Source organism: Podarcis erhardii (assembly GCF_964252035.2).
Source record: "Podarcis erhardii genome assembly, chromosome: 1".
NCBI lineage: Eukaryota > Metazoa > Chordata > Lepidosauria > Squamata > Lacertidae > Podarcis > Podarcis erhardii.
In genome coordinates, this window is record NC_138497.1 from 6718337 (window position 1) to 6741529 (window position 23193).

Consider the following 23193-nt stretch of genomic DNA (forward strand, 5'->3'; position numbering starts at 1 on the left):
TCATGTAGGGGGCACACCCTTTCCTCATGTGGGGTGGCACCCTGTCTCCTCATGTGTGGGGGATATCCCTCTTCTCATGTGGGGTGGCACCCCCTCTCCTTATTTGGGATGATACCATGTGGGGTGATACCCCCTCTCCTGCAATGGGACACCCCCTAGGGAGGGAGTGTTTTCTTTGAGGTGAGGAAATAGGCAGATTGTTTCTTTGGGGGGTGGGGTGGGGTGGTCTTGTTCCTCTGGGGAGTGAAGTATTGAAGGCAAGCAGAGTGACAAGGGGTGGTTTCATTGATTTAGTTACTGCATTTTCTATACTGCTTTTCGTTCACATGAATCCCGGAGCGGCTTACGGACAATGAGTGATAGCAGTGTAGAATGTCTCAAACGCAGCATAAATCATATAGAATAGTTAACAAATCACCGGAGAAGCAGTCGCAACCTGCAAAAAACGCTGTTGACAAAGCAACAGCTAAGAAATAAACAAAACACCAGAATTAAAGCAAATGTCGTATGATTAACAAATCATATGATCTGTCTATAATCTATTAACAAGCATTTATAATCTATACAACCATATTAACAACATAGCAAGAATAGCAAGCAAATAATAATAATAGTAGTAGCAAGCAAAAAATAAGCAAAGCCCTATTAAGTTCATACATGGAGATGAGGGGAGAGGAAGATGGGTGGGCAAAGTCCCAGCCTCAGGCGGCAAAGGGGTGCAAATGGCATGCTCCTTTGTCTATAAACTTGCCTTTTTCTATGTCTGCTGAGGGAGGAAGAGGGTTTAGGTTGAGCTGATTTTGGGGAGGGGGGAGTGTCACTGTAGGGGAGAGGGAAGGGAAGGCAAGCGGTGGTGGAAGGGAGCTGTCAGTGGGGCAGCGAGGGTTTCCGGAGAGAGCAAAATGGGTGTGTGTTTTGCAGGGAAAGGTGGGGGGGGGCAGCTGTCAGCGATGTAGTGGGGTAACATCTTGTATCTGTTAGGTCAGAAATAGGGAGGCATAAGGTTGGTCTTAGAGGGGAAAGGATGGAGGGGGGGTAAAAGTGTCTAGTACCTGGACTTTCCCCTCACCCCTTACTTTGACAGCCACGTGAAATGGAGAAATGACCCCCCCCCGTCCCTGAGATGGAGATGCAGCGACAGGCAAAAGATTCTCCTACTGGGTTATTTGCTTGCCATGCAGCTGTTGGTGTTTATGCTTTACTAGGATTAAATAATAATAACAAATTGGGAAGCCTCATGTGTGGCACAGGGCGAATGAGATGGGGAGCAAGAGATTGTGAACGGTGGGTGGAAATTGGGGAGCCATTGTTTTGAAGGTGCAGTAGGGTGGGTGAGATGCTTCATTGAGTTGTGTCTGCGAAGATGATGAAGTTTAGCCAGAGAGACAAATTCAGAACATTAATAGTAGTAGTAGTAGTAGTAATAATACATTAATAGGCAAACCCCCCCCCCGAACTGGTGGCATTGCTGCTGTTCCCCCCAAAATACTGTAGTAGAACTTCTAAGGTTATTTTTATTGGAGGGGAAAGGTCTTAAGAGTTTGTTTGATAAATGATGTCTTAGCCCACTTTCCTCCAGTATTGAGGTAATCAGGGCATTGAACAATCCCTGGTCCAGTGCTGACGGGACTGAAAGGGCGGAAAGCAAGGCGGCCAGGGTCAGAAAGAACCAACAAATTCCAGTTTCATCTCCATCCTCTTTCCTGATGAGTTCTCCTAAGGCAGCAGACTAAAGGAGGAGGAGGCTGACAGCCAGTGCTTGTAAATAAGAAGGCTGGCAGGTGGGGGAGTGCCCCATCTGCCCTGCTGGAATTGCCTCCACTGCTCTGGCCTTGAGTATTCTTTGCAGCCCTAAGCTTCCGAAGAAGTCATATACCGATTTGTATTAAGAGATGGTCTATGGTTGCCACTCTTTCTTTTCTTGGCATGTCTTCCCCTTGGGCCCATAACATCTGCATTTCAGGCAGAAGTGCAGCCGGCATGGAGATGGGATTTCATTTGCTGCATTTCCTCTACTTCTGTAGCTGTTCAAGGACAGGATCCCTGCTAGGAATGATACTGGCTAAACGAAGTGACCAATCACGCCTTAGGCCGGACACGTTTCTTTGAAACACCCTGCAAACGGATGTGTGTGTGTTTATGTTTACAGGCTACAAGAAGCAGCTGGCATATTTTATTAATTTTTGTAAACATTTCTCCACCTTTCAGCCCATGAAGTGGCCCCAAGCATCTCCCAACTTATAGATAATATATATGATAAAAGCAAGGCACGTTAAATAGCCTCAGTTGGTCTGTTAAATTTATATCCCTGTGTTTCAGTTTGTACCAGAACCCGTGGAGTGGTTTTCATTGTGAACAAGCATGAAGATACACGGGAGTATTTTACCTTTGGAACAACCCCCAATTCCAGAGCCTGACTGTAACTGTGCCTGTAACTTGGCCTAAGCACATGCAACCAAAAGAACCTTGAACTCATTCCTTGTTTTACCCTGCCTCCATTTCCTTCCACTTCCTCGGTAGTTTCCTCTAAATTGATTCCTGCATAGCAGAGGGTTGGAATAGATGACCCTCGGGGTCCTTTCCAACTCTACAATTCTATGATGCTGTGAACGCTGTAATATTTATCTGTAAATGGGAGGCGTGCTAAGGAAGCATAATCACCAGAAGTAGAGGCAGTGAAAGGAAGATTGCATTCATTGTGTGATGGTTCAAATGGCAGTTCAAATGCCTGCCAGGACTCGCCTGCCAGGCAGTTTGAGTAACCCAGACATAATGTAACACTGGCATGCACTCATCGTACTGTAACATGACCTATGTGATTAGTGGAAGAGAGGGGGAAACAGATGATTTCATCTGTGCAGATCTATCAGCCATCCTTAAATACAAAGAGGTTTCCAGAGAATGTGAACCTTGGATCTCTAGGTCTGTGGCGCTCTGCGTACTTAGCTGGAGAGTGTGTCTCCTAAATTCAGTTGGGCTTAATTTCTGAGTAATGGTAAGGGTTGCACTGTAAATGTACCACTGTGGTAGACAATATGCCACTTGCCTAAAGTTTTTAAGAACCTTTGGCATGATTACTGGCTTTACAATTAAGTGTAGGCCATACAGAGTCTTCCAGTTTTGCAGGCAGCCCCATTAGCTAGCAATGCAATATGTATTGTTATTAGATTACAGAAAAAGTGGGCAGTGTAGAATGTTCTCACAGTTGGCAGGTATAGAGAAGAAATTGACCTTCCATTAGAATAAACATTCCTCCTCTGCATTATATCATAAATGTTCCAGGTAGTGTTCAGTTTGGGCAACATATGCCCTAATGATTCATTTTGTGCTGTTTCCATCCATTTCACGACCACAGTGGACCTTGCCCAGCACATTGACTATCATTTGGTGGCCTGCTTCCCACGTCATTGTGCTTTGTTGTACTTACGGTACCTGGGAATAAGTCCTGGGCACTCAGTAAGGTTTGGGTGCTTCTGTAGAGGTAAAGGGACCCCTGACCATTAGGTCCAGTCGTGACCGACTCTGGGGTTGCGGCACTCATCTCGCTTTATTGGCCGAGGGAGCCGGCTTACAGCTTCCGGGTCATGTGGCCAGCATGACTAAGCCGCTTCTGGCAAACCAGAGCAGCGCACGGAAACGCCGTTTACCTTCCCGCCAGAGAGGTACCTATTTATCTACTTGCACTTTGGCATGCTTTTGAACTGCTAGGTTGGCAGGAGCAGGGACCGAGCAACAGGAGCTCACCCCGTCGTGGGGATTCGAACTGCTGACCTTCTGATCAGCAAGTCCTAGGCTCTGTGGTTTAACCCACAGTGCCACCCGCGTCCCTGGGTGCTTCTGAATGGGGACTTAATATTGTAAATGGGTATTTGGATATTGCAGATGAGTTGCTGGCAACAGGATTTTTTTTAGCATGTTGGGTTTTCTTCAGAAAGGGTAAATCTGGCTTAATTTTGAGGTGGAGGGAAGTACAGGCTGGCTTTTATGCTAATAATGTTGTTTGGACACTGTGAGCTTGCACACTTGAGGAGCACCAATCTAACAATAAACCCAGGTCTGGAAGCAACCTTTTTGCTTTGTCAACTCACATGTGATTGTGGTGCATGTCTCCCAGGGTGGCATGCTATGCAAACAACAAAGCACTATGTTAAATCTGTTCGGATCCTAGAAGCAATAGCCAGGGACCAGTGAAATCAGTAAATCCATAAAACTAAAACTGACGGATATAAAACATGCCGGATTGCCCCTAGGAAACAAAAAAGCATTTGCCTGCTGCTGAAAATACATCAAGGTTGGCACCAGGCAAGTGTCTCTGGGGCGGGCATTCTATTGACAGAGCTTCACAGCCGAGAGCACCCTCTCCCCAGTCACCACCTGCCTAACGTCACATAGCACATGGACCAAGAGGAGGGTCTCAGAAGATGAACAAAGGCTCATGCTGAAATGGACTGACAGGTAGTGCTGCCTGTTTAAGAGACCTGCTGAGCTACCTTCCCTAAAGATGTTCCCAGTTAGCAGCATGGCAGCTGCACTTTGTGCTAGCCGAGGTTTCCAAGAAGTCTTCAGAGGCAGTCCCATATAACAACACATTGTGGGAGTCCAGTCCATAGGTTAGTAGAGTATTAATAATACAGCGGTACCTCGGGTTACATACGCTTCAGGTTACATATGCTTCAGGTTACAGACTCCGCTAACCCAGAAATAGTACCTTGGGTTAAGAACTTTGCTTCAGGATGAGAACAGAAATTGTGCGGTGGTGGTGTGGCAGCAGCAGGAGGCCCCATTAGCTAAAGTGGTGCTTCAGGTTAAGAACAGTTTCAGGTTAAGAACGGACCTCCGGAACAAATTAAGTACATAACCAGAGGTACCACTGTAGTGATCAGACAATCTCTGTTGAGGAGGGAACTGCACATCACACTTGCCTGGTGAAAGACTCTACGGGGTGCAGAGGCCATTTAGGGAATACACATTGTTCAATCAAGAGGCACGTTGCAACACTTTGCTTGTGGGCGTCTGGTTGGGAAACAAGATATAGGACTAGGTAGGCCTGTTGTCTGATCTAGGAAGTTTTTTAAAACGGGGGTCCAACAGGTACTTGAACTATAAACAGAAAAAAGTTTTGTAAATGTGATCAAAGACCCTTGAGGCTCCTTAGAGACTAATAAATTTATTATGACGTAATTTTTACGGTGCTACAAGACTCTCTGATTGTTTTTGCTGCAAGGGCCTAACATGGTTATTCCTCTTGGAAATATTTGCAAATGTCCATACGAAATTTCACAGTGGTCTCGTGATCTGTATTGTCACTTTGAATCAGATACGAAATTCATAATGGGTTTCTGAACTTGTGATTTAAAACTGTGTGGTGAGCATGTCTACCATTTTTTTTTAAAAATCTCTATGCCGCATGGAACAATCGCATTACAAACAAATGTAGCAATGGAATGCTAAAAAGACAAGTTAAACCAAAGGAGAAGCTTGGCTTTGCCACTAAACAGAACAAGCTTGTGGTATAGCTTCAGTGCACTGTAGGTGTGGAATAACTTGTCTATCTAGTCAGGTATTGTTTTTCAAGGTGCTAACGCTTGGCACTGATATTAAAAATGTCTGGAATAAAAAACTGCTTGTGGCCTCTGAGCACTTTGAATTTGGAAAAAGATAGCTTATTGCTATTGCCCTCAATATCATGTTTTTAAAACCTCATATCACTTTCCAGTAATCTAGGTTTTTAAATTAGCTCAAAGACATAAGATTACATTTTCTTTGCTTTTTTCATTTTATTCCTTTTTTGAAAAAATATATTGCAATTAATTTTTTAAAAAACCCATAAGATCTATTCTTGATGAGCTTCTACAACTCTGTGTAGGACTGTTCTGTAATTTATTTTAAGCTGTTTTTAATACTGACTTTTGAATTGCTGTAACCTGCCCTTGGACCTTGTGGTGAAGGGTGGATTAGAAACCTATTATTATTATTATTATTATTATTATTATTATTATTATTATTATTATTGTTGTAAATGTAAAAACCCTCTAAAAGTAAACAGAGTGTGTTCCTGGTGCCATACAGAAGGGATACAGTCTTCCTATGAAGTCTACAATCCACATGAAGATAGGAATGTGCTCAGGGTTTGGGACAGAGAAATGAATAATGTGGGGTGGCAGGTGAGATTCACAGCAGTGAAGGAACAGGCAAGGAAAGAGGCTTCCTGCTTCCTTAAATCTTTGAAAATGGAAATGGTGGCAGTGAGCCTGGCCCTTTTTGCATTCAGAGCGTGTTCCCCTACAACTGAGATACGGCCTCTCCACCCATAAGGAGCTGCATGGCAGAAAGGCACACGATTAGAGTGTGGCAAGTTGATAGCGGAGGCTGACAAACTTAAGGGAACAGCTTGCGACTTTCCTTGTCTAATCCAGCCTCTCTCTGAGCTGATGGATTGGAAGGTCCCTGTGTGCAAATCGCTAGCGTCACCACTGAGTGAGCACACTCTTGAATGCATTGGGCCTAGATCCTGATTGGGCTTTGAAGTGAATGACAGGTCCTGGAGTGTAAAAGGCTGGGAGCCGCTGCTTATAGCGGGCCAGTTCTGCAAGCGCTGAACGAGATGTTCACTATATTCAAAATGCCTAATTTTTAGATTACGTTCACAAATGTGTAAAGTGCCACTGGCCCTATTATCTATGGTTTGTAAAGCATTCACTGCAGAAAAAGCTTTTAGCCGCTTTCACTCGGCGAGGTGTAAACAATATGTATCTTGCGCTTCCTGCTGTGGCTTGCTGTAAAAAAGTGATTCTTTTCTTGTGTGGTTAGGAGCCCTTTGTGGCAGATGAGTACATTGAACGCCTGGCGTGGAGGACTCCTGGCGGAGGTTCCCGAAGTAGCGTGGAAGCTTTTGATCCCAAAAGGTAAAATCCAGCCGCATAATCCAGCTGCACAATGAACACTTTTAACCATCCCTTAACAAAGAGCAAGCATTGTGCGTATCATATAAGTACCCAATAAACACCAGCTGTGAAAGCCGCTGGATCGCGATGACACCCCCTCCTCCACATCCCCCGTGCAAGCTCCTTAGGTGGTTTTCATAATAGCGTGTTGAGGGTAGAAAGGGGGTTGAGAAAGTATAACATAGAAAGAAAGAAGGAAACGGGAGAAAAGGAGAAGTTTTCTTCTGAAAGCCCATATTGGAGAAGGAATGGGTCTTACGTGGCTTATTGACATGGCCATTTTGGCTTCTACAAGTAACATTAAGAGCATGGTTAAGGAACTTGGAGGATTAATCCCTAAACTGCTATACTTGACCAATTCTTGCAAGTTGCTAGTTTAGTATAGAATTCAATATGACATAATTGCTAGGTGTTGGTGCAATGGAGTGAATAGGGGTATTTTGATAAGGTTAAGTGCCATTTCACAACATTCTTTTAATCCATTTTAATAAGCAGATCGATTTTCTCATGGCTGTCTTATTTTCCCAATTCCTCTAGAGTTTGTTTTTGCTGTTTTTAAGGTTGGCAGGGTAGCTTATTCAGGTGCATAGCTGGACATAAAGGCTGACAGGCTTTAATGGCTTTGGACCTTGAACCTAGTTCTTCACTAGGTCCAGAGGCCTTTCTAAATCCTTTTGAAATCCTTTAACTGGGACGTGGGACTCTGTGTGTCTTTTGACCAGTTTGGGATTCCTGTTTTATACAACTGTGCACCCACATGTTTGCATGAAAGGTCTTTGGGTGTCCCAAGGTTGTTCCTGGTCTATGTACTTGCTAGACTATATGGTGTGGGGATGACCCGCTATGTGAAGCCTAGATTTGTTTTTTTAATGGGGTAAACTTAAATGGTTGTCCTTATCTAAACTCATTCACGGCCAGAAGTGTGCTGTGAAAGTATCACTTTGGACAAATTAGGATCCTGCAAGAAGACTTCAATTAGACTAGGGACTGAAGTTTTTGGGATACAGGGGAAGGGTAGGACAGAAATGCTTATAATAAAATGAAATGCTGTAGAAGTTAGGTTGTGTGGTGTGTGTGTTTTTTAAGCATTTTAGTCTTAGTACTGATGTACCTTCACCAGTGCCTTCAGAACTATTTGGTAACACCAATCACACAATGTCATCACGATACTGCAATTTGCTTTCTCAAACCCTTTATTAAAAAAACCCTTTCAGATTACAAGAAGAATTTGTGAATCATATCAATGAACTCAAGCTGCTAGATGAAAGAATCCAGAGAAGAGTGGAGAAGTTAGAGCAGCAAGTCCAGAGAGAAGCCAAGGAATTTGCCAAGAAGGTTCAAGAGTTGCAGAAAAGCAACCAGGCAAGTCAGGGCTCAATCCACATTCTTGCAGTACAGTGGTACCTTGGGTTACATACGCTTCAGGTTACATACGCTTCAGGTTACAGACTCCACTAACCCGGAAATAGTACCTTGGGTTCCGGATGAGAACAGAAATTGTGCTCCGGCGGCGCAGCCACCACAGGAGGCCCCATTAGCTAAAGTGGTGCTTCAGGTTAAGAACAGTTTCAGGTTAAGAAGGGACCTCCGGAACGAATTAAATACTTAACCTGAGGTACCACTGTACTCTCTCGTCGTTTCAGTTTATTTTGCATAGGAGAACTTGTGCTAGATTGTGTCTTAAGCTTATACATCAGGTTTTGATGTAATTTTTGTCCTTTGAATGTCCAACCTAGGAGTGGTACAGGCACACACTAACAGTCTCTCTGCAATTGCCACTGCCTTCCCACACACCTAACTGCAAACAAAATTTGAAGGGGTGGTATCTGTTATTTATTGTAAGGGAAGGTGTGCGTTCAAGACATATCGTTTTATTTATTTGGACAATTTATTTAGCATTTATATTTAATAAAATCTCTTAAGCGGCTTACAATGCAGTTGGAGACATCTTAAAATTAAAAAAGCAAATACAAAAAATTCTAGAAAATATCCATATTCTACAAAACACTATTAACCTCTTTAGCATCAGAATAAACATTGAGCATAAAAATTAGTTATAGATATACAAGGATATTTCACGTTATAAAACATTAGTAAACACATAGATATAATATGCTTTAAAGATCAGTGTTACAAATGGAAATTAACTAAAACAGTTATTTTTGACATTCTTCAATAACAAAAATTGGCAACTAGGCAAAAGAGGGCATCTTCACTGTTCTGGATAGGTAGTTACAATGATAGTGGGATCAATCTCTTGCCTCTCGTCAGCCACCATTGGGGAGGAATGGAAGGTGAGCGGATGGCAACTCAGCTTACCTTAATATCTATCAAGTGTACTTATATACAAGCGACTTTTCTCCAGTTGCTTTGAGTTCATTAGCCTCTATATCTGCAATCATTACCTATTCCTGCTGGTTATGCAGCAATCTGCAAATGCTTCTATATAACACAAATTTAATCTTAAGTGGAATAATATGAATTATTCCGGATACTTCACCAAATGGTTGGAACCAATCTGTGTGAGCAACTAGGCAGACAGACAGTCACTAACCATATTGAATCTTAAGATCCGCACTGGGTACCAATGGAATTAGCTCAGTTAATGCAACTTGATGCACTTTCATCAACTTGATTTATGTGGATGCTTCTCTGTTTTACTGGAGAGGGGACGAGTACTGAACCTTTCCCTTTGTTGGCTTCTGTGCTTTTGCTCTTTAGAATGTTATTGAATAGCTTGACTTTCCTTAATTACAGTAAACACAACCGCTATTACTTTGTCTGCTCTCTTCTCCCAGGTTGCCTTCCAACACTTCCAGGAGCTAGATGAGCATGTCAGCTACGTGGCAACTAAAGTCTGTCACCTTGGCGACCTGCTGGAGGGGGTAAACACGCCACGGCAACGGCTAGTGGAGGCTCACAAACTGATGAAATACTTTAATGAGTTTCTAGATGGGGAGCTGAAGTCTGACGTTTTCACCAACCCTGAAAAGGTAAGGCCCGTCAGCAGAATTGAAAGAAGTTGCACGCCATAAGCTGAGTTGCCCTAATTACAACCCCTTGCTGCAACTTTTCCACGCTCTGACTCCCCAGCGAGAGACTTGTCCAAGCGCCATTGTTCTGGAGTACAGATTAACTTCATTTGCCTGCAGATTCAGCCGTTCTCAATGTGGCAATGCTGTCACTTTTTCATTTTGCAAAAATCATAAGCGACTTGGAAGAATGCTGAGAGAGTAACTTTTTAGAATACCTTGGAAATCTCTTGTGTTTTCTTCTTCTTCCTCTCCTTCTTCTGAAACTCTTGCCCTAATTCTTCTCACTTGTGAATGAACATTTCCCTGTTATATGTCTCTTGGGTAATCCCTCTTTGTAGCTAGAAGTATTATCAGGATGGGTCTTTTGGCTCTACAGAATGGTTAATGTACTCCTCCTCTTCCTGGGGACATACAAATAAAACTGAGGTGTGTTAAAATAAATTTTGCAGATAAGTATGTGTGTGTCTTTTTCTGCAAATCTGACTTCCCTGTTTTGCACCAGGATGTTGCTTCTGAAAGCTTTACTGTGGCCTAGTTTAAGTGTTGCCATCTTGTTTGATAAACTATTTTTTGCTCGATCAAGAGTGAGCTTTGTGCCTGAGCACTTACTCCTCCCCTCGCATCCCTGGCTTAGGGACAGATAACTGAGGTTTTGTCAAACCACAGTTTTCCATGACATTCAATCAGATCCTAGTTTGATACCCTGGTTTGCAAACCACTCTTATGCCAGTTTCTTGGTGGTGTTGTTGTTGTTTAGTCGTTTAGTCATGTCCGACTCTTCGTGACCCCATAGACCAGAGCACTCCAGGCACTTCTGTCTTCCACTGCCTCCCGCAGTTTGGTCAAAATGCCAGTTTCTTGGTACAAACATCAAATACCATTGATCTAACCTTTTGTAGCAATTTTCTTTAAGGGCCAAACATACAGAGTTACTCTCTTCCATGTATATTTCCCAAGTCTTTTCCTCCAGCATTATCACCAACTTTCCCTCTCATTTTAATACATAGATTAATTTTTATTGTCCTTTTGTATTAACAGTTTATATATCCGTAACAGTACTTGAGTGTCTTTTTTATATCCTTCTTTTATGTTATGCAAGGTCTTTCAGCATCTTATATTTTCAATTAAGAAGTTTCTGATATGAAATAATTCAAACAAAGGTGGCTTATTTTCTCCTACTGCTTCCTTAATCTGATTGTATGTTCTCATGCAGTTCATACATTTCCATTTGGTTTCATGTACTTATTTATTCCAAAACATTCTCACTTTTTAAAGCATCCACTACTCCCAAATTCATTGAAATGTAGATTGAGTGTCAGTGAACAGATTTGGAGATAGCTGTTACCTAAACTTATCCCAAATGCTCTATACAGAAACTAGAAATGTATTTTTCCTAAGTTCTAAGGGGCTTTTAATTAGCTCTTAATCATAACAAGGTTGGGAATAGCATCCTGCTAACAGTATACTCTGATATTTTGAGCACAGTGTTTTCTTCTTTTCTGCACCATTCCAAAAATTAATGTTCATCATAGTTCTTGTTATCCTCCCATCAAAAACAAGTTTCAGCATAGTTGAGTTATCTAAATCTGATTTTATTTTTATTTTCAAGCTTCCATAGTTGTTCCAATTAAAAAACAACAGGTTTTTGCTCTTTCTAAAACCTGAAATGAGTTATTTCCAGTATGTTACTATCTTCCTCTTTTAGTTAAATGTAAGCATGATACCTCGGACCTTCTGTTGTTCATTTTTAAACTTGATTGGTGTTATCTTTTAATGACTGTTCTGGTTGAGTAGGAAATAACAGCAACGCTGTCAGCATATGTGCGCACTTTAAATTCTTTCCTGTTGATTTCTAAACCTTTGATCTTTAGAATGGTTTCTTATCATAACAGCAAGGAGCTCCGAATTTCAACAGAAGTGAGGACAAGGGGCCGCCTTGTCTAGTCCCACAAGTAAATTAAGTTGTCACTGTTAAATTAGCATTTATGACTGTACATATGTGGAAGAGGGCAGTTGATAAACCAGTTGATAAATGTTCCAGTGCTAGGAGCTTTTAATCCATGAAAGTCATGCTCCCATTCCATGCAGTCAAAAGCCTTTTCCCCATTAGTAAATGCAGTAACCCCCTGCCTTTACATTATGTATATATACGTGTGTGTGTGTGTGTGTGTAAAAATAAAACAAACTTGCTTCTCTGTTTGCTGGTCCTTTAGCAGCTAGAACAGCCTGATGCGTGCATAAGAGGGAGGTCAGTGGTGGACCTTGGGGTCTCAAATTTCAATAGTGCCCTGTGTGATGCCAAATTCGGTGCCTCTTGCCTTCCATTCTACATTATAGTTATGGTGCCCCCTGCAGCATCCCGAAGGCTCCATGCCCAGTGTGATCAAACTGGTTACACTCCCCTAAATCTGCCTTTGAGGAGGTGCGAATAAGTGTAGGTTTGCAAAAGTGGAAAAACAGCTAGTTAACAACCCTGGGGGTTACAAGTTCTACATGTAATCTATAAGAAACTGATAGAAGACTGGTAAGGTCCTTGAGAGAGAGTATTCCATAGTGGAGGGCCTTCTTCCTGGTGGATCAGGGTTGGGGAACCTGGTGCCTTCTAGATGTTGCTGGACTACATTGGCTCCAGTGGTCAGGGATGATTGGAGTTGTAGTGCAGCAACATCTGGAGAGTCACAGGTTTCCACTCTTGTAATAGATTATAATACTGCCTTCAAGTCCCATCAGCCAGTGCATCTGGAGTGCTCAGGCTGGGGAAGACCACCCTAGGAGGTGGCCTATGCTAGCAGGTGCTCTTTGATTATATAATCCAGAAATCCCTTTCCATCCGTAGCTATATAATTTACTAATTTCTTTTGCTTACAATGCACCTACAACGTGATCTGTTTGTACTGCTCCCACAACATCCTCAGAGCTCGATAGAACTGCACTGATCTCTTCCCCTCTACTCATATGTTTGAATGGGTGTGTGAGAGAGTTTTATGTGCTTCAAACGATTATCTTAATGCACCTCTGCCTGATTCAAGATGCTTTCGCTCCTAGACCTGGCAAAGTGCAGCCTGGATTGGCGGCAAAATTCCAAAGCACAGACAAGGGAGAATGGCTCTCCTGCCTCATCTTCCCAGCTTGTTTCCCAGCCTTGCGAGATCAAGCCCTTCTGAGATCTTGGCAATACGTTTTCATCACTTCCCACAGGATGCCCTTTGGGTTTTTGTCCACAACCAAATCTCCAATCGTCTCTGTGTTTGCAGGGCCACTTTATACTTCAAAGGGCTTTGATTGCCTACTAAGCAGTTTTCAGAACCGTAATTTTTGCCTATTTTTAGCGCAGCTTTAGAAATCTCACTGAAGTTTACTAGCCTGAGTGATAAAACCTGCTCAGCTACCCTTGCCTGTCATGACAAGCAATCATGAAGAGATGAATCATGGGCTTCACCTTGTCAGGCAAGGCCATCTTGCTCTGCGCCACACAGACTAGAATTTTGCATTAACTGTTTTATATACATAGTATGTTTCTAGTACTGGAGTTTTTGGTTCAGCCTTAGTTGAATGTTTCCTTCATACAGGCCCAGGGTTAGCTCTTTGCTTTTAAAAATTGGAGCTCTGGGGTTACTCTTATTTTGAGAACTTCTCCTTATCAAAGATTAATCATTTGGACATTTGAATCACGTTCTTCTTCCATGGAGCCCAGGGTGGCTTACAGTGTTCTTCCTCCTCCCATATTTTATCTTCACGACAAACCTGTGTGGTAGGTTAGACAGGGGGAGGTGATTGGCCCATGGTCAGCCAGTGAGGAACATAGGAAGTCACCTTCTACCGAGTGAGACCATTGTCCATATCACTCAATTTTGTATAGCAATAATAATAATAATTTATTGTTTAGACCCTCCCCATCTGGCTGAGTTTCCCCAGCCACTCTGGGCAGCTCCCAATCGAGTGTTAAAAACAATGCAGCATTAAATATTAAAAACTTCCCTAAACAGGGCTGCCTTCAGATGTCTTTTAAAAATAGGATAGCTGCTTATTTCCCCGACATCTGATGGGAGGGCATTCCACAGGGCGGGTGCCGCTACCGAGAAGACCCTCTGCCTGGTTCCCTGTAACTTGGCTTCTCACAGGGAGGGAACTGCCAGAAGGCCCTCGGCGCTGGATCTCAGTGTCCAGGCTGAACGATGAGGGTGTAGACAGGACCGAGGCCGTTTTGGGCTTTAAAGGTCAGCACCAACACTTTGAATTGTGCTCGGAAACGTACTGGGAGCCAATGCAGATCTCTCAGGACCAGTGTTATGTGGTCTTGGTGGCCACTCCCAGTCACCAGTCTAGCTGTCACATTCTGGATTAATTGCAGTTTCTGGGTCACCTTCAAAGGTAGCCCCACGTAGAGCACATTGCCGTAGTCCAAGCGGGAGATAACTAGAGCATGCACCACTCTCACTTTAGAATGGGAGAAGGCATACAGAGGAAAGGATAGCATGACCCAAGGTCTCTGCAATGCATACAGAAAAATTTACCTCCTGACTTATTAGAGAACCATTATACCCCACTTATCAGAGAACCATTATACTCTACTTTATCCTGTCCTGGCAGCAGCTGTGCCAAAAGGAGCAACAGATTTAAGAACTAGGGGAATGTCCCAGAAAGTATTAGTTTGGTCCATTTCCATAAAGGAGATGATTGCAAGTTTCATGATTAAAGGCAAGAAACTAAAGCTTGAAATAAACTCTTAGCAAGTCATTTTAGGAAGAGGATTCAGAATATTGGAGTGGGGGAGCGAAGGGGGGGAGGGGAGTTCCAGGCTACTCATTGGATCGATTGTGGGAATTTTCAGAAATAAGTGATGTTTATCACTTCTGTGCATTAAGAAGGGCATTAGGAAATGATTTCGGTTTGAGGGAGCAAGTGATCTGCTTGCATGGTTTATCTCTTGTGGTAAATTGTACGTCTTCTCCCAATAGATTGAAGAGGCAGCTGATATTATCCAGAAACTGCACCTGATAGCACAGGAGTTACCTTTTGACAGGTGAAGTATGACTGACAGCTGTAAAATGGTCTTTGTGATTTCTGATGGATTTCAACTGACTCTTGCTAGCATTTTAAAGGGGGGACAAGTTGGGTAGGGGAGTAGTCATGAGCTGAAATCAAAACAGTACATTTCAAGTGAAAAAAAATAATTAGAATACAACTAACTAGTTCTGCTAGCAGAAGCCCACATAAGGATTTCTGCCCTCATGGGGGGAGGAGGGGGGGATAATTCTTTCTGGCCAGCTGAAAAGCTTGTGCTGACAGGACAATTGCCATAGTGTTATATTGGTTTCCTGCCAAAATATTTTGAGGGCTGCACCTAAAAATAATTCCAACTGTAACTCTGCCCTAATTTTTCCATTGCATTTTCTTCTTGTATGTTGATGTTTTGATATGTATTTTAATATATTGTATATGAGATTCTCTGATAATATTTTAACATACTGCTGCGTACCACCTTGAAACTTGGGGAGGTGGTGTAGAAATCATAAATAAATGTAAAAATGTGATGTGTGAAGCTAGCTCTTTGCTAGAAGCTTGAAGTGCAAGCCTTTAATTTTAATGTTATTTTGTCAATAGGTTTTCAGAAGTAAAATCCAAAATAGCAAGTAAGTTCCGCTCTTTGCTGTCCTGAATTTCTTAAATTGACTTGAAAATGTCCTCATTGCTCCCTTTTCACTAACTTGTGGAATGTTGTTTTATACCCCCACCTCCTTTCCCCTTGCATGCAGGTAAGTATCACGATTTGGAGTGCCAACTGATCCAGGAGTTTACCAGTGCACAAAGAAGGGGGCAAATCTGCAGGATGAGAGAAGTAGCTGCAGTCCTGCTTCACTTTAAGGTAAGAGGCGAGAGTCTCTTTCTAAGGTTTGAATCCTGTGCACACTTACCTGGGAGTAAGCCCCATTGAACTCGGGAAGACTTACCTCTAACTAGCATGCATAGTGCTGCAGCCTCAGCCCGTCAGCCAGGGTTTTGAAGAATAAGTATCCGAATGATTAGGCTCAAAACAGGGCCTTCCAGATTGCAGCCATTACTTAATCCATCCAGATGATGTGGCTACAGCAAAGCGATTCCCAGCACATAGAACATTGTGCCATTGGAAAAAGCAGTTTGTTATGCCCCCTGTATGTTTGACTTTTGTACTGTTTGCCTGCATGGATGGCAGTTGCACTGAAGTTTATGGGTAGCAGGGAATGTCCATTGCAAGGCACGTCACAAGGCTCTCCCTTCCTTCTCTCCCTTTGAAAGCACGGGCCATTTTATTTTCTTAGCTTCTCTTCCAGCAGCCTCTCCATGAAAACTACACTCCTTCCTTGTTTCTTTACATACACACAAATGTGCAGCGGCTGTTTCTAAGAGCCTCTGCTGCTTTGTTGTGATTTCTACAGTTGGCAGAGAACTCCGTTATTTGAGTCAAACTTATGTGTGCAAGTTCAGACCACTGGGACCTATAGAAAGGAATTGTCAATGACCACAACTGCAGGCTTCTTTTCCTCTAGAAACTTTCCGGGGCTCCAAACTGTGTATGTTTTGGAAGTGCTTTGTACGATCACCTGTATGAGCTCCAGTGGGTGGCCATGACTATACCTGGTTGGAAGCAGAATGGGCACATATATCTCAAGGCGTGTGCGAATTCCTCTCTTGCCTGTCTCAAGGCAAGTTTGGAGCCTCAAATGTTTTGTATTAAAGGCCCCACTCTGAATGGGTAGTGCCAGGTCTGCTGCTTCCAATTTTGTTAAGCAAATAATGTGCCTGAGAGGCTGTTGAGTTCGACAGATTAAATAGCCATTAGCATGTGCAGTGAAGTGCCACTTTTTGGGGAGAAACCAATGGTCCATCCAGCAGACCCATCTGTTCTCCTGGTTATTTTGTACTCCCGGTAGTATGTTTCTGGCAAGGTGGAGCTCCCCAGGGGCCAAGCAAAGAAAGAGAGCTGGGAGGCAGAGAATTCCTCCCCCAGTGCCCTTGTCAAAACAGGATGTGAAACAGTCATTAACAGTAGTCGCAATGTGCCTAAATTTCAATTCCTTTTTTGTTTTGTTTTCAATAGGGCTATTCCCACTGTGTCGATGTGTATATAAAACAGTGCCAAGAGGTAAGGTTCTGCTTACGAAGGATCTATCTAAATAACATTGTTTTACAACTGTGGATATTTTAATGGTGGCAGCTCTCTCCTAATTTATTCAGGGTGCCTACTTGAGGAACGATATATTTGAAGATACTACTGTCCTCTGCCAGAACGTGAACAAGCAGGTTGGCGATATATTTAGCAGCCCTGAGACTGTGATGGCCAAACTTATCCAGAACATCTTCGAAATCAGGCTTCAGGTGACTTGAACTTTTAAAAGCACATTATAAGTATTCTTCAAATACAAACAAGTTACTGTTGTTTCATTGTGTTCTTTGTGTAGTATATTCCTTTTCAGAATGGTTATCTGTAGCAACCTTAATTATTACAAACCTTGAAGTTTTTTGGTGCAAGAATGTGTTGTTTGATATATGCTGTCCAGTTATGGCTATCTGCTGTGCTTGCTCCCCCAATGCTATAGAAGTCGTGTGGGAGAATCTTTTTGTGGTACAAGGCTTTGAACTCCACAGCTTGGTTCTAATCATTATAATAATATATAGTAATAATTTATTATTTATACCCGGCCCATCTGACTGGGTTTCCTCAGCCACTCTAGGTGGCTCCCAGTTGGATATTAAAAACACAATACAGCATTAAACATTAAAAAATTCCCTAAACAGGGCTGCCTTCAGATGTCTTTTAAAAGTAAGATAGTTGCTTATTTCCCTGGCATCCGATGGGAGGGCGTTCCACAGGGCAGGCGCCACAGCTGAGAAGGCCCTCTGCCTGGTTCTCTGTAATTTGGCTTCTCACAGTGAGGGCACCGCCAGAAGGCCCTTGGAGCTGGACCTCTGTGTCCGGGCTGAACGATGGGGGTGGAAACACTCCTTCAGGTATACTGAGCTGAGGTTATTTAGTGCTTTCAAGGTCAGCACCAACACTATGAATTGTGCTCGGAAATGCACTGGGAGCCAATGTAGGTCTCTCAGGACCGGTGTTATATGTTTGGTGTTATGGGCCTTAATGGGCAAGTCACAAAAACATAGCCTTGCATTCCCCTATGTACACTGAAAATAGTAATAGCCACCGCACAGAATCTTTATGGGCATGAGCAAGGAAAGGATTGTAGGACGTTTTGCTGCTGAGAATGGGTTGGCACCTCAAGCAACCGCCAAGTGAGCATCATATTCCACAGAGCGGCTCCTTCTGTCCCTTGCCTGTTGCCCATCCTTCACTCTTTATGAACTCTGTTGTTTCCCCTCTGGGACCAGGGATTTTCCACCTGACTGCATCCCTGAGTGTGGTGAAGGGATGGAGGAACAATTTGTGAGTAGGCAGGGCCCCCGGTGCCTGTGCTGGCAGTGTGTATATCTATGCTTAATACCTCATCCAAGTACTTTGGCACCCCTTCTATAATGGGGAGGTGGGTGGTTCAAGGGGAAGTTCATACAGCACATTAGTGGAAATGATAGAAAGGGGATCGGGATAGCCACATCTCCACTCCCACTCTCTCCAACATGTAGGAAAAGAGGCAGAATAGTGGTAGTTAGGTTACGGTGAAAAGGCAAGAAATGGCAGTGATGGTTGTTTTGAAATGACAGAGGGGTAAATGGAGGCAGTGTGATGTTGCGGTTGATTATGCTGGAAACTTTGCTTTTCTGAGAACTTCCATTGTATTTTAATATTTTGCTGGAAGCTGCCCAAAGTGGCTGGGGAAACCCAGTCAGATGGGCAGGATATAAATAAATAATAATAATAATAATAATTATTATCATCATCATCATCATCATTAACCATTGACTTGGATGGGAAGTTTTTCAAAACTGGATTATTATATATGAATGTGTTTGAGAACTAGCAATGCTGGTCTTCATTTCACAGAGTTATATAAAAGATCAGTTGGAAGAGCACAAGAAGTCTGACGCAGAGCAGTATCTTCAGAGCCTCTATGAACTGTATACAAGGTTGGTGCTGTACATCACAAATTTTAAAACTGGGCACGGGCAAGGTCTGCTGGTGTCCCCCTCCCTGCCACTCCCCAATTTTTGTCCTTCTCCAGCACTTTGTGGCTATTCTGTCCATAGATGCTATTTCCTCCCAGAACTGTGGGCTGTTTCTTCTTTTTAAAAAATAATATGTGCTCATAATGTGTGCCTGCTGACCTCTGTGCCTTCCTACATGTGCACCCATGCCTAAATTTGCTGTAATACGAAAGGAGAAATCCAGGGCTGGGGGGCAGGCTAGACACCTCTGCTTCTGTGGTGTTCAGAAAGTGCCAATAGCCAGGGCTTTCTGGCATCACAGGAAATGTGTCAAAGAACAGTGACTGTTACTGGTGGCCCCAGGTGAATATTTGACCCAAGTACATTCAGTACTGTTTGTACTCAGGACAGCAGGAGCTTTGATTGGTGGTGAAGGAGGAGTGGCAGGAGGGTGGCTGGGATAAGAGGTGTGTGTGAAGGTGGATGCCTTCACGCTAAATAATCAGGGAGAGTAGCGCTAGTTCCTGCATTGCAGGAGGTTGGGCTAGATGACCCTTGAGTTTCTTCCAGCTCTACATTTCTATGATTCTATGATAACAGGGTATGGGGAGCCAAGTTAGTAGACTAAGTAAGCTATCCCTCTTCCAGTAAAGTGAAAATCACCCGGGAAGGGTTGGGGTTGACATTCTCAAACTGAACTGTAATAAAATGAATTTAAAAAGTAAAAAAAAAATGTCCAGTAGCACCTTAGAGACCAACTAAGTTTGTACTGGGTATAAGCTTTCATGTGCATGCACACTTCTTCAGATACACTGGAACAGAAGTCACCAGACCCTTATACAGTAGTACCTAAGGTTAAGAACTTAATTCGTTCCGGAGGTCTGTTCATAACCCGAAACCGTTCTTAACCTGAGACGCGCTTTTGCTAATGGGGCTTCCTGTTGCTGCCGTGCCACTGGCGCGCGATTTCCGTTCTCATCCTGAGGCAAAGTTTGTAACCCGAGGTACTACTTCTGGGTTAGCGGAGTTTGTAACCCGAAGTGTTTGTAACCCAAGGTACCACTGTATATAGTAGGAGGGTGGGGTAGGTTTTTTTTCAGAAGAGTAGTAGGAGATGGGTGATTGACTCAATGGGTATGGTAAACCTGTTGACGACTGTTAACGACTTGTCTCATTATATATGCTAATACTATTTTTGGTCGTCTGCATACGATCCCTTGCTTTTTCCTTTAGGACTAATTGCAGTCGTTAACAGTCGTCAGTAGGTTTACTATACCCATTGAGTCAATCACCCATCTCCTACTACCCTCCTGAGAAAAACCCCACCCCACCCTCCCACTATATATATATATGGGTCTGGTGACTTCTGCTTCAGTGTATCCAAAGAAGTGTGCATGCACACAAAAGCTTATACCCAGAACAAACTTAGTTGGTCTCTAAGGTGCTATTAGAAATTTTTATTTATTTATTTTGACTGCGTCAGACCAACACGGCTACCTACCTGAATCTGTAGACCAGGTCCACACTTGCTTAGCCTTGGCAGTGCTGTAGCATTTGCTGTGCCCAGGCCCCTCACTCCAGTTCCTTAGTGAACACTGCAAATGCTTTATACCTGAATGTTACCTCCTGCTAATGCATTCCTTCTTTCCTTCTTGCTCCCTCCCCTCTCTCCCTTCCTTTAACATAAAGGACTACTAATCTTTCGAGCAAATTGATGGAGTTTAACTTGGGCACTGATAAGCAGACTTTCTTGTCTAAGCTTATCAAATCCATCTTCATTTCCTACTTGGAGAATTACATCGAGGTGGAAATTGGTTATTTGAGAAGCAGGAGCTCCATGATTTTGCAGCGCTATTATGAGTCGAAAAACCACCAAAAGAGATCCATTGGAAGTGGAGGGTAAGGTTTGGCTTCCAGTCTTGTTTACTGTGCTTCTTTCTTTCTTTCTTTCTTTCTTTCTTTCTTTCTTTCTTTCTTTCTTTCTTTCTGTATTCTCAAATTCACATTAAGGACAAGTCTTTTGTTTAAGATACTGGTATGCACACATTTAGGGATGCGGGTGGTGCAGTGGGTTAAACCACAGAGCCTAGGACTTGCCATCAGAAGGTCGGCGGTTCAAATCCCCATGATGGGGTGAGCTCCTGTCCCTGCTCCTGCCCACCTAGCAGTTCGAAAGCACGTCAAAGTGCAAGTAGATAAATAGGTACTGCTCTGGCGGGAAGGTAAATGGCGTTTCCGTGCACTGCTCTGGTTCACCAGAAACGGCTTAGTCATGCTGGCCACATGACCCAGAAGCTGTATGCCGGCTCCCTCAGCCAATAAAGCGAGATGAGTGCCGCAACCCCAGAGTCGGTCACGACTGGACCTAATGGTCAGGGGTCCCTTTACCTTTACCTTTTGTGCACACATTTATAATTTTGTTTGCTATCTGCTGCAGTGGTTGCTTGCATGTCTTAATGATGCAGTCACAAAACCAAGCTAAAAACTTTGCAGGGATGTTTGTTGTGTGAAATAAACACCGTGACAGAAACCAGAGCACACAGCAACACAGTTTACATTCCTGCCGCAATGGTACCTATTTATCTACTCGCACAGGTGTGCTTTCGAACTGCTAGGTTGGCAGGAGAAATTGCCAGCTGTATACCATGTATACCCCATAGGTTTACAACATATGCGTTGACTGTGGATGCCTGAAGGATTTTGTCCAGCCCATAGCGATACTGCAGCAGAAGGTTGTTTCCTTGCTGTAGCTAATAGCCACCAAGACCACCTCTCTGTTTCCTGGCTGTGCTAACTTGGCATAAGCAGTAGCTTTTAAGAGAGTGTTGGAGGCAGCACGAGGGAGAAGGCATACCTTTTGCCCTATTATTATTCCTGGTCCAACAGGCTTTGCTGGTTTTGAAACACTGCAAAACGTCTTGTGCCAGAGACGATAGCAGGACAAAATAAATGGTTCTGCACCCCACAGGCAGGCTTGCCTCTGCTGTATCAGCTTTAACTTTCTTCACATGAGTTGCCTGTCTCCAATTTTTTCATATTGATGGTGTGGCATTTGTTGTTCTTTCTTCAAAAATGTGAGGAATTTGCATTCTGTATTTAAAATGTCTAGCATTGTTCTTCATGTGGCTGAAAAGTTAACGGTTTTCATAACCAGACGTCAATGGGATAAATGGTTCCTGCTTGGTGCATCTCTTTCTAGCATTCAAGAATTCAAAGAGCGAATACGGCAGCGGACAAACCTGCCATTGGGCCCCAGTATTGACACCCACGGCGAAACTTTCCTGTCCCAGGATGTGGTGGTTAATCTTTTGCAAGAAACTAAGCAAGCCTTTGAAAGGTGCCACAGGGTATGTACTTTTTAATAGAATTATTTTAGGCTATCTCTAAAGGTTTATCAGAATACACCGTGAGTGTTGCTGTGTGGACACAAACATTTTCTGAGTGTGTGCTCCCATTTTGCTGTTTTTACATCTTCTAATAGTTTTTTTTTATTATCTTAGTTCTTATGCGGTTTTTGAAAACTTTTTTTCAGTAGAAAAGTGGCATAGAGATGCATGAAATAAGTGTTTCTTCCTGAGCTCCTATATCCCAGCTCAGTCTCTGAGATAATCTGGAGGAGCTTCAACTAGTAGCTGGGCATTTACCTGTGGGTATAGGGTGGTATTTAAATGTAATAAATTTATTATTATTATTATTATTATTATTATTATTATTATTATTATTAAATGCTGCTGGTGACATGTTTCAGAATGCTGTTCCAGCAGAGATTCAACAACACCCTTTCTCTTGACTTTCAGGCATCTCTTAAGTATATTCATTAATAAAGTTTTGCTGTTGGGACTGGAGTGAAATTGACGGGAGCTGCAAGACTGTAGTTCCCCCTTCTGGATTCCCTTTTGCAGTACGATAGTGTTTTTTCTGCCCCACCTTCCCTTGGTATAATAGATGTGCCTTCAGGTCCGGATTGCCAAACTCACTTCCGTGTTTGGTTGCTCTCCTCCATTTCCCCCAGCTTCCAATAACATTTTCAGAAGTTGTTGGGGGGAATAGGACGATAGCACTGGAGTCTGGAGAGAGGGCGAGAAGGGCAAGAGGAGCAGTAGGAAGGGTTGTTTCATGAAAGATGCAAGGAGCCG

The 23193-nt window shown here is 43.1% G+C and overlaps 1 protein-coding gene across 1 annotated transcript in view; it reads left to right on the plus strand.

Moving 5' to 3' along the window:
• Positions 1–23193, plus strand: part of EXOC5 (exocyst complex component 5) — a 31553-nt gene that overhangs the window by 916 nt on the left and 7444 nt on the right. The window contains exons 2-12 of the mRNA XM_081860863.1: positions 6811–6905; positions 8159–8306; positions 9743–9937; positions 14938–15002; positions 15584–15612; positions 15736–15845; positions 17058–17102; positions 17195–17335; positions 18957–19039; positions 20747–20956; positions 22257–22404. Of these exons, the coding sequence (XP_081716989.1) occupies positions 6811–6905; positions 8159–8306; positions 9743–9937; positions 14938–15002; positions 15584–15612; positions 15736–15845; positions 17058–17102; positions 17195–17335; positions 18957–19039; positions 20747–20956; positions 22257–22404 (1269 nt within the window). The remainder of the gene's footprint in view (positions 1–6810; positions 6906–8158; positions 8307–9742; positions 9938–14937; positions 15003–15583; positions 15613–15735; positions 15846–17057; positions 17103–17194; positions 17336–18956; positions 19040–20746; positions 20957–22256; positions 22405–23193) is intronic.